Consider the following 14,814-nt stretch of genomic DNA (forward strand, 5'->3'; position numbering starts at 1 on the left):
TGTGATTTGTTCCTGAGCTGTAGCCAAGTCGGACCTTAAAGTTAACAACATGAACTCTTTACACATTGTTTGTGTTCATGCAGTGCACGCGCTGTGATCTGGTGTAATGAGCCGTTTGTGTCTTCGGCTGCTCTGCATGCACAGGGCAGGACATTGACTTATAGCTTCCTGTGCATCAGAGAGCCATTAAAGTAAATGTGCAATACACTTTAAAAGGGCACTTAAGTAAAAACTTAAGTTTATAGATGAGAATATTATATATATATATATATATATATATATATATATATATATATATATATATATATATATATATATATATATATATACCAGGTCTCCACATAATGTATTGTCAAGAACCACTAAAACAATTGTGTGAAATGAGTTACTGGAGCTTAAAATCAAGATTATCATGATAATAGTGGAACATAACTAGTCGATACTAATACCAAATGCATACCTAGTAATAAGATGTATAATCACAATGTTTGTATTCAGGACTGCTGCCTTATTATTGTGTACAGTGTGTATATTCTTGGTCCTCCTACATATTATTAACCACATGCACACTAGTGGACGAGTAATGATTTGTAGTTCTCTCTGAAACATTGACCGGCTTAGCTTATGTGTGGCATTAAGAGCTATGCTGAACCCTGTAAACACGAGTGGATACACGTGCTGTATGTAGCAGTTATTTAGAGTTTGCATTATTGATTTATATAATGTCAGCTTAGGTGGTTTACAGTACACAGTATGATCTGCAGCAAGTAGAACTTATAATAACTAAACGCTTTGTTATTTGGTGAGGTGAAATGTTGCAGAGAAACGCACTCACTTCTTATTAGCTCACATTGTATCTAGTTGTCGGCACAAGCGTAACAACTCTTCTTCCTGGTACAGATTTCTACGCAAGGTGACCTCTGAAATGTTGACTCAAGCAATCGCCGTGTCTCTTGACCATTATGGCTGTTGTGGACTCAAGAAAATGCAATGTTGGCAAATCAGGGAGTTTATAGTTGATACAAAAAAGCCTCCCACGATATGGGTGGAAAGGACAGCAGATGTGTGGAACCGCAAGGGCGTTTGACATGTGACCGCTGTGTCCTGGAGGCCTTTGGTAGGTAAAGATGTGACGGTGAAATAAGGGTGCAGACTAAGGCCAGTCGACTGATCTTAACAGAATCCAACTTCACAAAACACAAAGACACATCTCTCCTCTGACAGAACCAAAAGTGCTGGATTCTGGCTGTTATTTGGTAAAACTGTGTTGTTGTTTTTTGACAATAGAATCTGTCTGAATAAGGTTTAGACCGTGGTGCATCAAGCTGCTATGCTGGCTAGTTGCAACACACAACATGTGTATATATACATCGAGCACTGCATTGCTTGTGTGCTCCCTGGTTCACCTTACGAGGACGTACCTGGACTATTTCCTTTACAGTGGTACTACTGAGTGTGGCTCACCTTTGCATGAGCTATCAAGTAAAACCTAAATCCTCGTGAACTTAATGCAGCGGCTGATTATTCATCAGACTATATGCAAAGATGTTGGCGAGTTATTTTTAAGTTTATCCCGTGTTTCCTTGTACGTTGTACCTGAACCGCTGCAGAGCATTAGGCCGTTCCTGCACGTTGAACCAGCATCCGATAGACATGTTGGGTAACTACCTTAAACTCTAAACTCTTATTTTCACTTCCAAGTACTGCATGTGGTTTCTACAGACATTCGTGACGTCTTTCTCAGAAATCTACAATAAACACTTGTGAGTTGACAGAGGGCCAAGCGTTCATTTTGCCCCACCAGCAGGCTAAGATCCGAGCGAGAAGGGAAACACTGGGACAAAGTTATGAAAAGCGTTTTTTTAATCTTCGCGTCTGACTGTTGCTCTGTGGCTGGTTCTGTGCTTCCTGAGCTGAGATACCACAGTGGAACAATGCCATCTCGATCAGACAGACCTGCTCTGCTGTTTTGATGAAGGCATCGCTCACACTCCCCATTCCAGGAAGGGTTGTAGTTCATCACAACCAACTGGGGAGGGCTGGAGTTTCCACGTGCTTTGACATGATTGTCTTTGCAGGGAAGAGCTGCAGCGGTTACACTTCTAATAAGGTTCCTCATTGTGATCGTGCCAGCGACTGTTACCACGATTAAGCACGCCGATGAGCTCAGTACAACTGTTCCAATATATATATTTTTTTTTATTCCAGCGAGTCGATTGTGTGTCGTATTGCACACTTTCCGCTATTGGAAAGCACCTCTGGCCCCCCTTTGTTTAAAGAGGAGACCTCGTCTGTCACTGAAGCTCATTTGAGCAGCTGAGAGCAGTGAGTCAGTTTTGTCGATAAGCCGACAGGAAAACAACAGCCCATGTGGAGGAATAAGATAGCACTGCCCACATTTCCAGGAGTGCTCTGAACCAACTGTTTCCCAGATACTTGTTTTTGCCTTTTATATCCAGACACGAAACAATGAAGACTCTTGCTCCACACGCTCATGACCCTTCAGTGTGTAGTTCGAGTGCTTTTCTAGGTGTTTGTCAAAGAGTCGATGTTTAACATGTCGGAACTTCACCAGACTTTTATTGAGTCGTGTGAATCAAATCTCGGCTGCGATCAGGTTGTGTCTGGCTCTTCTCTGGTAACTGACGGGATTTTATAAATGTCCTGATCATCTCACGTCAGTGAGAAGTGCAGTTCTCTCTCGCTGTCTTTGGCTGGTGTGGAAAGAGGAACAACGTGATTAACCACCGGCTAATATCTACCGTTTAACTTCTCTTCACCAACCACTTATGTAAACAGGCTGGTTTGTCACAGAAAGAGGTACTTTGCCTAAAATAGTTTGATATCTCTCTCCATCACGGGTGTGTCATCACTTTCAATGGTCCAAATGTTTGTCAGATACAGACAATAATACGTTTTAACTGGCAGCCAAAACACCAGGTCTTCATTTTGTGATGAGTTGAAATGCATAACAGTACGTAGGTCTTAAACATGAACTACATCCACACTAGTTTGCCCTTATAGTTTTGCATAGTAAAATGCGATGCGGAAAATCTTATCTAAGATTGTGATCAGTGTCATGGAATGGAAACTGGACTAAACGCCTAACTGAACCACATCTGGAACGTGCCGTCCCCTTTTCACATTGTTTCGTTGAAGACGCTCGTTTGGAAAGATTTGTGAGTGGAAAAAAAGAGTGGACATAAAACCTTAGTCATTATGTTTAAAAATATGACACTTGAGTGTGAAACATTAGTTTAATTTTCAACACAAAGGGGATTATTCCATTGTTTTAATCTTTTGCTCCCTGATACATTTGTATACAGAAGAGTTCCGGATTAAAGAGCGTCAGTGATACATTTTTATTACTCGAGCAAGAAGTCCAATGTGTATTAACTCGTTTCTGCTTCCCAGAAAGTCTGTTTAAAAAAAAAAAGAAGGTTTGATGTATCTGTGAAAAAACATTGTAGTTATTTATTAACCATTAATGCCTGGAGCCACTTTTACTCTTTGTTTGACAAGCACTGTTTATTCCATGTAAATACAGAAAGCCACAAACTATGGAGACCCTGTGCTAATAGCTTTTTCTTTTTGATGATCAAAGAACTGCCTAACTAACCTGAAAGCTTTTAACCATTTGTCATATCACCACTAGCATTGTTTTGATAATTTAGTGGGCTCCTGCATATATATATATATGAATGAATGGAAGTGTTGAAAGAAAACTGCCCAGCGATTGTCAATTAGCCAATTCTGCTAAGCCGACTGCCTGGTGGGGGGGGGGGGGGGGGGGGGTTGGTGCGAGTTTTTCACCTCATGTAAATACCCCGGATCATCGGCTGGGCTAAAAATATCTGCGACATTACCAAAATCCACACTCCGGGCTAGTCTGTGACCGATATAGCTGGAGCAGAGGCTTTCATGCTGCGCTGCGGCTACTAAGTACATCACCTTTTTGTCAGCGGGCCTAGACGGCCGCGCTTTAAATAGCCCAACCAGGGCTATATTGAACCGGAGACGTTATGTAAGAGGACAGCGCGGTGGCTGGATGATGCACGCTGGGCCTGTTTCCCCTCAACCAGCCCGACGGCCTCACCTGCGTCTCCCAGCTGCCTACATCCAGTGTGTTGTCTTCTTTCCCGTCGACGTCTCGTCAGATAAAGCCCGGCTGGTTGAAACCTCGTTCTCTTTTGTCTTGTCTCTCTCTCTCTATCTCTCTCTGCCCAAGGCCAGATTCAGGGAAATGGGGCGCCTGGTGGTTGTCAAAGGGAATCCTATTCTTGGAAAGCCCTGAGTCACTCTGGCTCCTGCAGTCATGATCTGAGGAGGGAGGGGGAGGGGGAGGATATGGACGTGGTTCTATAGGAAGGGCATGCTGTTCAAGACTTCTCCAAACCGACAGTGACTCTACAGTACTACACAGAGAAACTGTTTCAGTTGGATTCAAAGGCTTCACACAACTTCAGGTCATATTAGCTGATGGTTGGGTGTTGATTAATACGACACTTGAACATTTGCAAGCTCTTTATCGCTGGTTCCCAATAAGCAAGTCAGGTTTTCCAAGCGTTTCCTGTCCAGTGATGGCCTTTAAAGCAGCAGCTACACACAGCGAAAGAGAACGGACAGACACATTTTGTCCTGCGCTGTAACGCAGACACCCAGATCCACAAAATAATAGTTTCACGGTAAATCCGTCAAAGACGCTTCCAGGAAATCCATCAAGAGCCTTGCAGCCGGGGTTGCATAAGTGACATTTTGAGAATGTGGGTTTCATAATTGAAAATGAGATTTCTTGTTTGATCTGCCTTGTACAAAAGAGGACGGCGCTGGAATCGGAGCCAAGATCCTAACAAAAAAAGTGTGTGGTCTTCTGTTAGGGTGTACTTCACCAAAATGTCAAATGCATTTATTCAAACTGTACCTGTCCTCTCACATGGGTACAGCATTGTGGTCATTGTGAGGTTGTTGGACACTACACTGCAGTCTAATACTGCCATGCTTCTATATTCCAACTCATCTGCAAGCTGCAAAATTAATAGCCTAATGGCATACTGCTGAATTGGCTGGATTAAAGGGGGGGGGGGGGGGGGGTTAGTTTGGCGAGGGCTAACTATGATCCGGTGTAACTACGCCACGCACGATTAGGTGTAATCTCCAGGCACGAGCAGCGCAGCTGTTGTATTTAGCCTCCCGACAAGACAGCAGGGACCTCGTAGCTGGCCCGGTCTGCTCCGTGTCGCAGCCAGAGAAAGCTCCGGTAGCGTTCAGATCACAGAGCGAGGGGGCTTTGGAGCTAAGCCATCAGACAGCCGCTTAGAGGAGGGGAGAGTAGGTGAGGCTAAAGGGAGGAGAGGAGAGCGGCGGATGACTGGACCAGTCTGCCAGCGGCCCCCCCCCCCCCCCGGTCACGTTCGTCTGAGGTGGGACGGGGGGGGGACACTGATAGCACTGACGGGTGCTGGTATCGGGCCTGCTCACGCTCCTCCAAATCCCAGATTAAAAGGTCCCCGCCCCTCGCTCTCCCTCCTGTTCTCTCTCGCTCTCGCTTTAACACTTCTACAAAGCACCCCCCCCCCCCCCCCCCCCCTCCACTTCTGTCTTTTCTCTTACTGTCTCTGTCTCACTCTATCTAACCCAGTAACCCCCCCCTCTACTCCTTACGTCTCTCTATCTCCCTCCTGCCCTCTCTTGTGTAACAGTGCCTAGTGCTGGATTACTAACATCTGAGGCTGCTGAAGTGAGGGTTCTGTGGCAGCAGGCTTCGACCACAATGGTGAGGTAGGACATAAGAGACACCAGTCAGCGTCGGCGTGTTTGTCTGCTCTTCGACAGCCCTCACACTTCTTTTTAACTCCCGCTGTAGTTCGCCTACACTGAATGCACACAATCCAGTGCAGAAGTGAACTCCGGAGTGCGTGCGTGCGTGCGTGCGTGCGTGCGTGCGTGCGTGCGTGCGTGCGTGCGTGCGTGCGTGCGTGCGTGCGTGCGTGCGTGCGTGCGTGTTGTTGTTAAGGTGGGTGTTTCAGGATGTGTGGTTACAAAGGGGCTTGGGGTATGCTCTAGTTGTTAAGAAGGCTGAAAGAGCTGTCTGCGTGCAAAGACACTCTGGGGGGGGGGGGGGGGGGGAGCAGTACTTGCTGCCGTTGTGTGTTTGAAGCATTGCTCCAGTGTTTGTGCCCGGTTCCGGTCCGTCTTCACTGTTTCGAATGTTTGAGGAGTGACAGCAGTGATGAGGGATTAGTTATGGATTAGTGACATAAGGCATTTTTGCCCCACTGCTATTATTTTTCTGTAGGAATCTGTGTAGGATTTTAAAAAAAACAATACCACGAGCAATCTGTCCACCAGCTGACAGCCATGACTTGTCAGTGGCTCCTCAGGCCAGTTTGAGGCCAGTTTGAGTTTGATTGTAATAACAGCGCTGTGACAAGTGGAGAAATGTAGTCAAATAAAAGACTAAAAGCCTGATGGCTTGTTTGGCACCACAGCAACCACAGCACTCCCCCAAGCAAGGCACTGATCGTGTCCGTTAACGGTTGGAGATCGGTTAACGAGGGTTGGCTATTGGTCAGGAAAACATTCATCTAAATAAGCATCCCAAGTTAATTCTCAAAACAGCGAAGTCACTTTTATATATGAAGCCCAATATTGATCCTTATCAAAAATGTTTGTGTGTTATGTGTTTAATAAAAGAAATGTCAAATGCATCAGTATCACACATCTGAGTACTGTGGATAATACATTTTCACGCTTTCTTTCCGTCCCGTGAAGTCATTTCCTGTCTGTGGCTCAACCACCAGACTTCCAGGGATACTTCCATTGTGACAGGCAGGGCATTGTCCAAGTCACCCTCCGCTCTTACATGTTTTTAGGACTAATCCCCTCGTAATCGGTTAGTATTTATCATTTGTAAAGTTCCACCTATAATCTGCTGAGAGAAAGCGCAGCAGATCGGGTTTGCCCCCTGCTGAGGATAAGGGGGTCAGGGCCAGTCTGGGTCAGATGTCTGGTCTGTTGTGGTCTAGTCAAGACTCTCTGTTCACGCATGGCTGGATGGATATTTATCTATTTGGCATTTAATTTAACGCTGAACTAATCCCGTGGTTAACCTCCAGCAACAGAGGATCCTGGATGGCCACAGCGTGCAGCGCTCTGCGTTGGTGTAAATTCTAACATACATCATGTATCATTCCCTCCTGTACGAACCCCGTCACACGTTTAGCACCCTTCCTGATTCTCATGCAGCGCCTCTGTCTCTCGCTTCACCCGTCTCTCCTTTCACCCCGTCTCCCGTTTCCTCTCATGTCATAGAAACAGCTCAGGTGATTGACAAGCAGGCCGTGTCCCTTTTTTTAATTCATCTGTTGAATGCAAAAAGGCGACGGACGTCTGACATTTGCATTTAGCTACCAAAAGGCAATTTCAAGCTTTTTCCAATTTAGTCGGAGTAAATGTCACTCACAGTTAATTTGATCTGAATGAAGTCATTCTCACAAACAGAAACTCCAACATTGGGACAACGAGGCTTAGATGTCCTCGTTACACAGTGATAATATTTATGTTTTTGTGTTTTTATGAGTTATTGAGGACATTAATAGAAAGCACCGTGCCACATAATATGAACTGAGATTCAGACCTTTGCACCGGCAGCGACTACAACAGTGTTCTGCTCCCCGTTCAGCGCTCTGAAGTGACACAAGACCTGCTGAGCCGACACATGGGTCTTATTTTTATCTTACTGTCATGGGTTTGTGTCATACAGCGTACGAGAAGAGAAGCGCCTAAATGCTCGCCCACTGTTGAAGCTTTCCGATATTATCTCCTCAGCATGGGCTTCATGAAGGCGCTATTGTGTCACCATCTGCCTGCTCTCCGCTGGGTTATATTAATCAATAATAAGCCTTTGTAATGTGCCGGGGGTGCTGGTGAAAGGCTATGATTTAGGATGTGAAATGCACGGTTTCCATGACTCATTTGCTCTATACGTCACAATCCAAAAAAAGTCTGTTTTTTCGTTCTTGTTGAATCATTGACATTTACATGCATTTGTCTTTCCAAGGAAAAAGTCAAGAGCTGCAACTAAAGGTTATTGCTATATTTGAAAAATATACCAGGTGACTCATTTTCAACTCATCCAACACTTTTTATTTAACCTTTTTTCATCCAGTATAATCCCAAAATAATCCAGAGATTTAGAATTTGTCGTAATCTACAGCTTTTCATAATATACCTAAATGTTTGGGTTGTACTCTAACTGCCTATGATGAATTCTACTGGAGAGTTTACACCCATGTGTCTAAAAAATACTATTATTATGAGCCTGACTTGGAAAAAAACAAACTCCGAAGTAGAATAAAACAGATCATCTTGAGGAGAGATTTAAAAAAACGTGATAATTCAACTGACTTTGTTGTACAGCATAGTCTGATGACACAGTAAGATGATCTGGAGGAGCCAGATTGGTCTCTGCAGTCCAGCTTCGTCATCACTGATCTCCAGCAAAGACAACTTGGCAGCGACCAGCTGGCGTAGATCCAGAGGGTTGTCTTTAAAACGTCAGTGTGCTGCTAAAATCCTGTTTATTTTCATTTTCATTTTTTTATAGCACGTTTTGTGTCACCACTGATCCGCCACTTACTGTATACTGTACGTGTCTCAAAGCCCCCCCCCCCCCTTTCCTTGGCACACCGATGGGGCCCCGGATGGCAAATGGTGTGTCGGATTAGCCAGCAATGGCACACAGTGGTTAGGGAGGTTTAACCCAATGATCCCTGCTTAAACATGAGCTTTGAATCCACACAGCTGATATCCAGACATTCACTGGGGGCTGCCATACCTACGCACTGCTTCTTCAACATGTATGCAGTTATTCTCCCCTTTAGCACAGCTTTTAACTGAACACTGCAGTATGCTAGTGTTGGTGCAGATGTGCTGGATTTATGTCTTAAAGGGTTTGTGAACAGTGAATACGGTTGGGTCTGGTTTGGATAAGTGGCGGTGTCAAACACTCCAGTAAGAGTGCACGACCCAGATAATCGGTCAACATACCTGAGAAGTGGATGGGATAAATATTTGCCTGCTGTGTTTTGCAGCAGAGGGAAGTAACATGTAATCATTAGCTTTGGCTTTGCAGTACTGTAAACCTGAGTGTTCTTCCCTTTCAACCCAGTTTGTGTGTAATCACTGATTCATCAAGAAACAAACGTGCGCTTTAATTCAAAGGTACACTTTGACCAGAATCACGGTTACAGATATTCCTCAGGAATAAGAGCTTATAACTCTAACTTTCAGCAGTTGCCATTGCTTCCAATTTAGCCCATGATCTGCTGGAAGTTGTCTTTTTTTTCATACGAGTCACTTTTAAAGTAGTGCGTTAGTCAGACTGGCGTTCAACATACATTAGTTTGTGCTAAAGTGCTATTGAGCACTCCATTCATTTAGTGATGACATTTTACTCTTAAGTGTCAACAACAGCATGCAACCGATGTGAGGCCTGAGATAAAATTCATTATATATCAAAGTAACTGGCTTTTAAATTCTTGGTAAAGTGTGAGATTATGGAGATTCTATTGCAAAGAAAACGAGTAAGCAGAAACGACTAAGCCAGCCGTAAACACACAGGAGCAGAGTAAATTGCCGTAAATAATGCAAATCAGCTATTTTTCTTCCTCAGTCTTTGGGCAAAAACATCGACCCTGTTAATAAAGTCCAGCGCTGTGAGCTGATCAGATGCAGCTGCCATAAGGCAAGAAGGTTGAGACATCACTAAGTCATCTTAGTTGTCAGTTTGTTCTTTGTCCGCCCCCTCGTGAAAATCTAGGGCAAGTCTCAGGACTAGCTAGTTAGTGAACCTGACACGCAAAGGCCAGATAAGGTTTATTCAGCAACATTTAACAAAGCTAGAGCTAGTTCTGCTCTTGCATATAGCCGAGACTTGTGTAAAAAGGGGACACAGTTCTTATGGCGTTAGCCCAACATGAATGTGAACAACCTCGTATTAAACTTAGTCATTGTTTCATTTAAAGTTCGATGAACTGGAGTCCAAAGCCAAACAAATAAAGTGTCCCCGTCCAAATACTTTTGTCTGCGTTTATTCTGTTCAGTATTTATATTTATATCGTAGTAGCTGCTGTTATCAATGAATCTAATGTTTCCATCTACACTGAAGTAAAGATTACACGACGCAAATGAAAGATTACACATTTCATCCGTCACGACGGCTGCATATGAAAATATTGTCAAAACACTCCCACAGGTCTTTACATAATACTGTGTGCTATTTACATAAATGGTACAAAAATGCAAAACTGGCATTGAACAAAAGAAATGACGTACTATATTAAACTCTATTGTGTTGGGGCCGGTTTAGTCTCAACAGGAAAAGAAAGATGGAGGGTGATGGGAGACAGATTGTATACATTCTTCCTACACGGACACACGCATCATTTTGGCCAATCTTTTTTAGGTGGTTCCACCCCAACATCACCGGAATCGAGGCAGAGCAGCTCCTGTTGACCCGGGGCGTCCACGGCAGTTTCCTGGCCCGGCCAAGCAAGAGCAATCCGGGGGATTTCACCCTCTCTGTCAGGTGAGGGCTCACCTACACTCCCCCCGCTTCCTTTTCGTATTGATTTCGTGGTTCACCGTCAGCCTCACTATTCATTAATCGCACTGTTCTCCCCGGTTCAAAGCTCAGCCCCGAGAACAAACAAAGCTCCGGTGCTGTCGCGTTGAGAGGCAGAGTGGTTCTCTCTGAAAAAATGATCATTGTGACGGACATATATTTTTTTGAACACCAGTCTTCTTCTGGTCTTTTAAATGGATGAGGAGTGACCGTGCTGCTTTGGTGCGAGGCCTCAGAGTCTCTGAGATGTCCTGCCCGCGGCTCAGCAAGTGATGTAACATTTAAATAGATGCGGTTTAAACAGAAGTTGTTCTGTGCGAGTGTTTCAAGGGACATGTTGGATAACGGATCTGGAATATGCGATTTGTTAACGTTGTGACGCAAATTGGCCAGAAAGGCATAAGTTGGGCAGCAGGGTGGCACTGAGGTGAGTAAGTAAAAGCACAGCCGGGTGCCATTCATGTCCTGAAACATATTTCTCTTCATCTCTATAATTTCCAGCCCTGGTGTGTTGCAGTGAATGTGAAATGTCTGGTAAGTAGGAGGACCCGGCACGACATGCTGTGGTGATTACAGAGAGCAGGAAACCAACTGAGATAGAAGAAGAGAGAGTTTGAAGAGTGGCACGTCCCTGACAACGGAAGCTTTTAAGAGATACATCACTCCGGCCAAGGGCCTGGAAGAAAGCCCAAACACATTTGTTACTCTGTGACTGTAGCCGCGGCTGGCATGGGCAGGGAGAGGCCGCTTGTGAGAGAGTGTGTGTGTGTGTGTGTGTGTGTGTGTGTGTGTGTGTGTGTGTGTGTGTGTGTGTGTGTGTGTAAAAGAAACGGTGACACAAAAAAGGAAAAGGAAACAGTGAAGTTAGGCCGACAGCTGCTAGCTTTTAAATAATGTTATAGAGTGAGGGACCTGTTAATGCTTTGACCTTCACTGCCTGTGGTTTGTGTGTCTGTGGTGTCGTAAATCTCTCACCCACACACACACACACACACACACACACACACACACACACACACACACACACACACACACACACACACACACACACACACACACACACCTACACCACAGGAAGGTTGGTGGGGTCGGTTGCAGCCACAGTTTGTGCCCGTGACAGACTTAAACAAACACACACACACACACACACACACACAGGTCAAGTGGCTAGCGTGCAGAGCCTCACCACCTGCTAGAGAAGGTAGGTCACATTGAGCTAAGACGAAGGAGGAGGCACCGAGACTTGATATTATTAGTATATTTACTATTAGTATAATTCATAATTCAAGTAATGAAATGTACCAATGCTCAGTTCAGTCCACTCGGGGGCAGGTTTGGTATGACCATGGTGACTGATGTGAGCTAAAGTTAGCAGATAGATATTGTTGTTCAAATGACGCGACTGAGTCAATTTACCAAGTTACGGTGATTATCTGGGCTACCACAACGTTTACCAATAACCTGTTATTACTTGTGCTGGCTGCTGTTCAGCCAAACGGGCTCAATTAAACATTTTTGAGGTTTCAGCTCTTTTGAACTAGTCAAATTCAGATTTGGAACTGGATGTGAATTTACAAGATTAAAAAGACGTTACAGGGAGCTTATTATAGTGATTGTGGTTATGCTGCGCCAGAAGTATTGGAGAAAAGAATCAGGTTGTTGAAAAACATAATAATGATTTTTGTAGGTGTTTGTTGATAACAACACAACAAAAACTGTAAAAAAAAAAAAAAATCTGTAAGTTAACCTAATTTCTCACACTTCATACCCTTTAGTGATTACTTTATGCCTTACGAACATATTTCAGCACAAAAGGTTTTCTGTGATATTAAAACAAGCGGCCAACATTAACTTATGCCCCTCTGAACTTAAACCTAAACCCCGTAACCTCAAAACTGTAAAAGTGACAGAGGGGCAACACGGAATATCAGTGAGTTCTGCGTTATTCATGTGTGTCCTGCCGCAATATCCTGTTTCTCAGGAAATTCAGTCAGCTGTAGCTCAACTCAACCTGGAGCCAAACCAGCTTGTTATACAGCTCCAGCACACCGCCACCAGTGCAAAATAGAAATTGAACAAAAGTGTAAATTCTATGACTGTGTCATACAATTCTATAGCCTAATCTTTTGATCTTTTCTAATCAACTGTTCAGGGGCTTTCGCTTTGGAGGCTTTTCACTGGTTGCACTGCGCCAAATACAGTCTGTGAAATGTAGGAAATATTGGAACATACTGAAGATAATTGCTCAATTATTCTGTATCTACAGAAGCTATTCTTAGCTTGCATATCATGCTTTCTCACTCAATCTCTATTTCAAACACACACACACACACAGTGTCTTATCAGAGCAGAGGAGAGGCTAATTAGCCAGTCATTAGCCAGGTTTCATCTTACCAAGGCCATTATGAGCGTGATGGTCGCTGTGAATGTTCAGATTGTAATGGACGCTGAGGGAGTCTGTTGTCCCTCTCTCTCTCTCCGCTGTCTTATCTGCCTCTCTCTGCCTCTCCTCTTCTTATCTCCACCACCTTCTCTTCTTCTCCGCTCCACGAGGTGAAGGAAGGAAGGAGGGGTCAAACCGAGCCGCCGCCGCCGCTGAAAAGCAAACTGAAGGCAGCGATGCTAATGAGAGCTTTTTGAGGGGTTTGAAAATGTAATCAATCCAGAGTTTCATAAAACTCAAACAGAGAAAGTTTGAAGCAGAAAAAGTTTGGCCATAATTTATATCCAAGTCCAACTCCGCGAGGAGAGCAGTCTGGTCAAGTTCTCTCATTTTTCATGCTCTTTATTCGCTCTAAAGACCCAGAGGAGACATTTTAAGGGCGATCTTAAGAGGGAATTTTGCAGGGCGAGTTGCCACAGAGAGCAAATGGATTTTCTCGTAGCCTCTGTATTATATAGTACCAGCTTGAGTTTACTTGGATATGTTTCCACTGCAGCTAAGGCTATTTATAGAACGACACAGTCGAGTAAAAAACCATTTCACGATCATTATTGTGCTAATCCATGAGTGTTGACTGTATTTAAACTACCTCTTCCACAAGTCTTCATTAGCGAGTTCCAACAGATTCTTTATTCACATGTTGAATGTGAATGTTGCATTCTAACATCTTACTTCCACCACCGTGACACGGCCCAGTTCAACACACTACGCTGTAGATCAACCATGCCCGTGTCACGTGCACGTGTTTGGGTCACTGTTTTCGCATGTACAATGAACATGAAGTAGGCTAGCCGATAACAAATATCTTTATATTTATGATGAACAAAGATAGCATTAGGATACAGAAACTCTTCCTCCGTCTACTCCCTCTTGAATTATTGACAGTGGTTGTTACTTAACGGTTATCTTTTAACAAAGTTTGCTTGTAGAAAAACGAGATAATCCAAGCCCAGTCATGTTTTAAACTTATTCCTCTCGGTGTGTGATTCCCCACATCAAACTTCCACATATCTTCTCTTGATAATACCGCTCGGGGGAGACTTCCAAGCGTCACATAATTGTGTTTATATAGCCAACAGCAGCTGTTATGTGACTAGCTGCCAATAGCAGTGAAGTAGCAGAGCTAATCGGGGGTTTGTCGTTTGGACTGAACCTTCCCATCGGCACAATAAGAAGCTGTTGTGCGGTAGTTTAACCCCACGATGCCGGTCGTCCATTGAGCAAGTCATTTCCGATGATGCTGGCGATTGTGATGTCTGAAAGATTCCCTGCTTGTCTGAATTTGCAGACACCACGTGGCTCAGATGGCCTAACCTTCAGGAAGTGAGCCCAGTGAGCTGAGGAATGATGCATTGGTTTTATGCCTGTTTTTTAACACAACCTCAGGGCAAGCTCTTGAGACACAGAACACATTTATTTACCTGATGTAACATCTCACATTTAATATCCGACTTGAACTTGCCTTCTTTAGGATTTAGGCTGAAAACCAGTGTGGCAGTCTGTAGAGACGCTAAAAGGGAAATTGAAATAGAGAGAAAACTTTATCACCCTCAATTTGATTAGTGGACGGAGTATGGTAAAAGAGATTTCTCAGTGGTGTCAGACTATTGAGTGAAAAATATTATATATATATAGCTTCAGGGCAAAGCAAGCAATAATTGTATATTCAGGGCCGTGTGTGTGTGTGTGTGTGTGTGTGTGTGTGTGTGTGTGTGTGTGTGTGTGTGTGTGTGTGTGTGTGTGTGTG

At 44.1% G+C, this 14,814-nt stretch overlaps 1 protein-coding gene across 1 annotated transcript in view; it reads left to right on the forward strand.

Moving 5' to 3' along the window:
- Positions 1 to 14,814, forward strand: part of ptpn11b (protein tyrosine phosphatase non-receptor type 11b) — a 32,859-nt gene that overhangs the window by 548 nt on the left and 17,497 nt on the right. Inside the window, exon 2 of the mRNA XM_079173791.1 lies at positions 10,466 to 10,588. Within this exon, the coding sequence (XP_079029917.1) occupies positions 10,466 to 10,588 (123 nt within the window). The remainder of the gene's footprint in view (positions 1 to 10,465; positions 10,589 to 14,814) is intronic.

Source organism: Pholis gunnellus, assembly GCF_910591455.1.
Source record: "Pholis gunnellus genome assembly, chromosome: 2".
Lineage (NCBI taxonomy): Eukaryota > Metazoa > Chordata > Actinopteri > Perciformes > Pholidae > Pholis > Pholis gunnellus.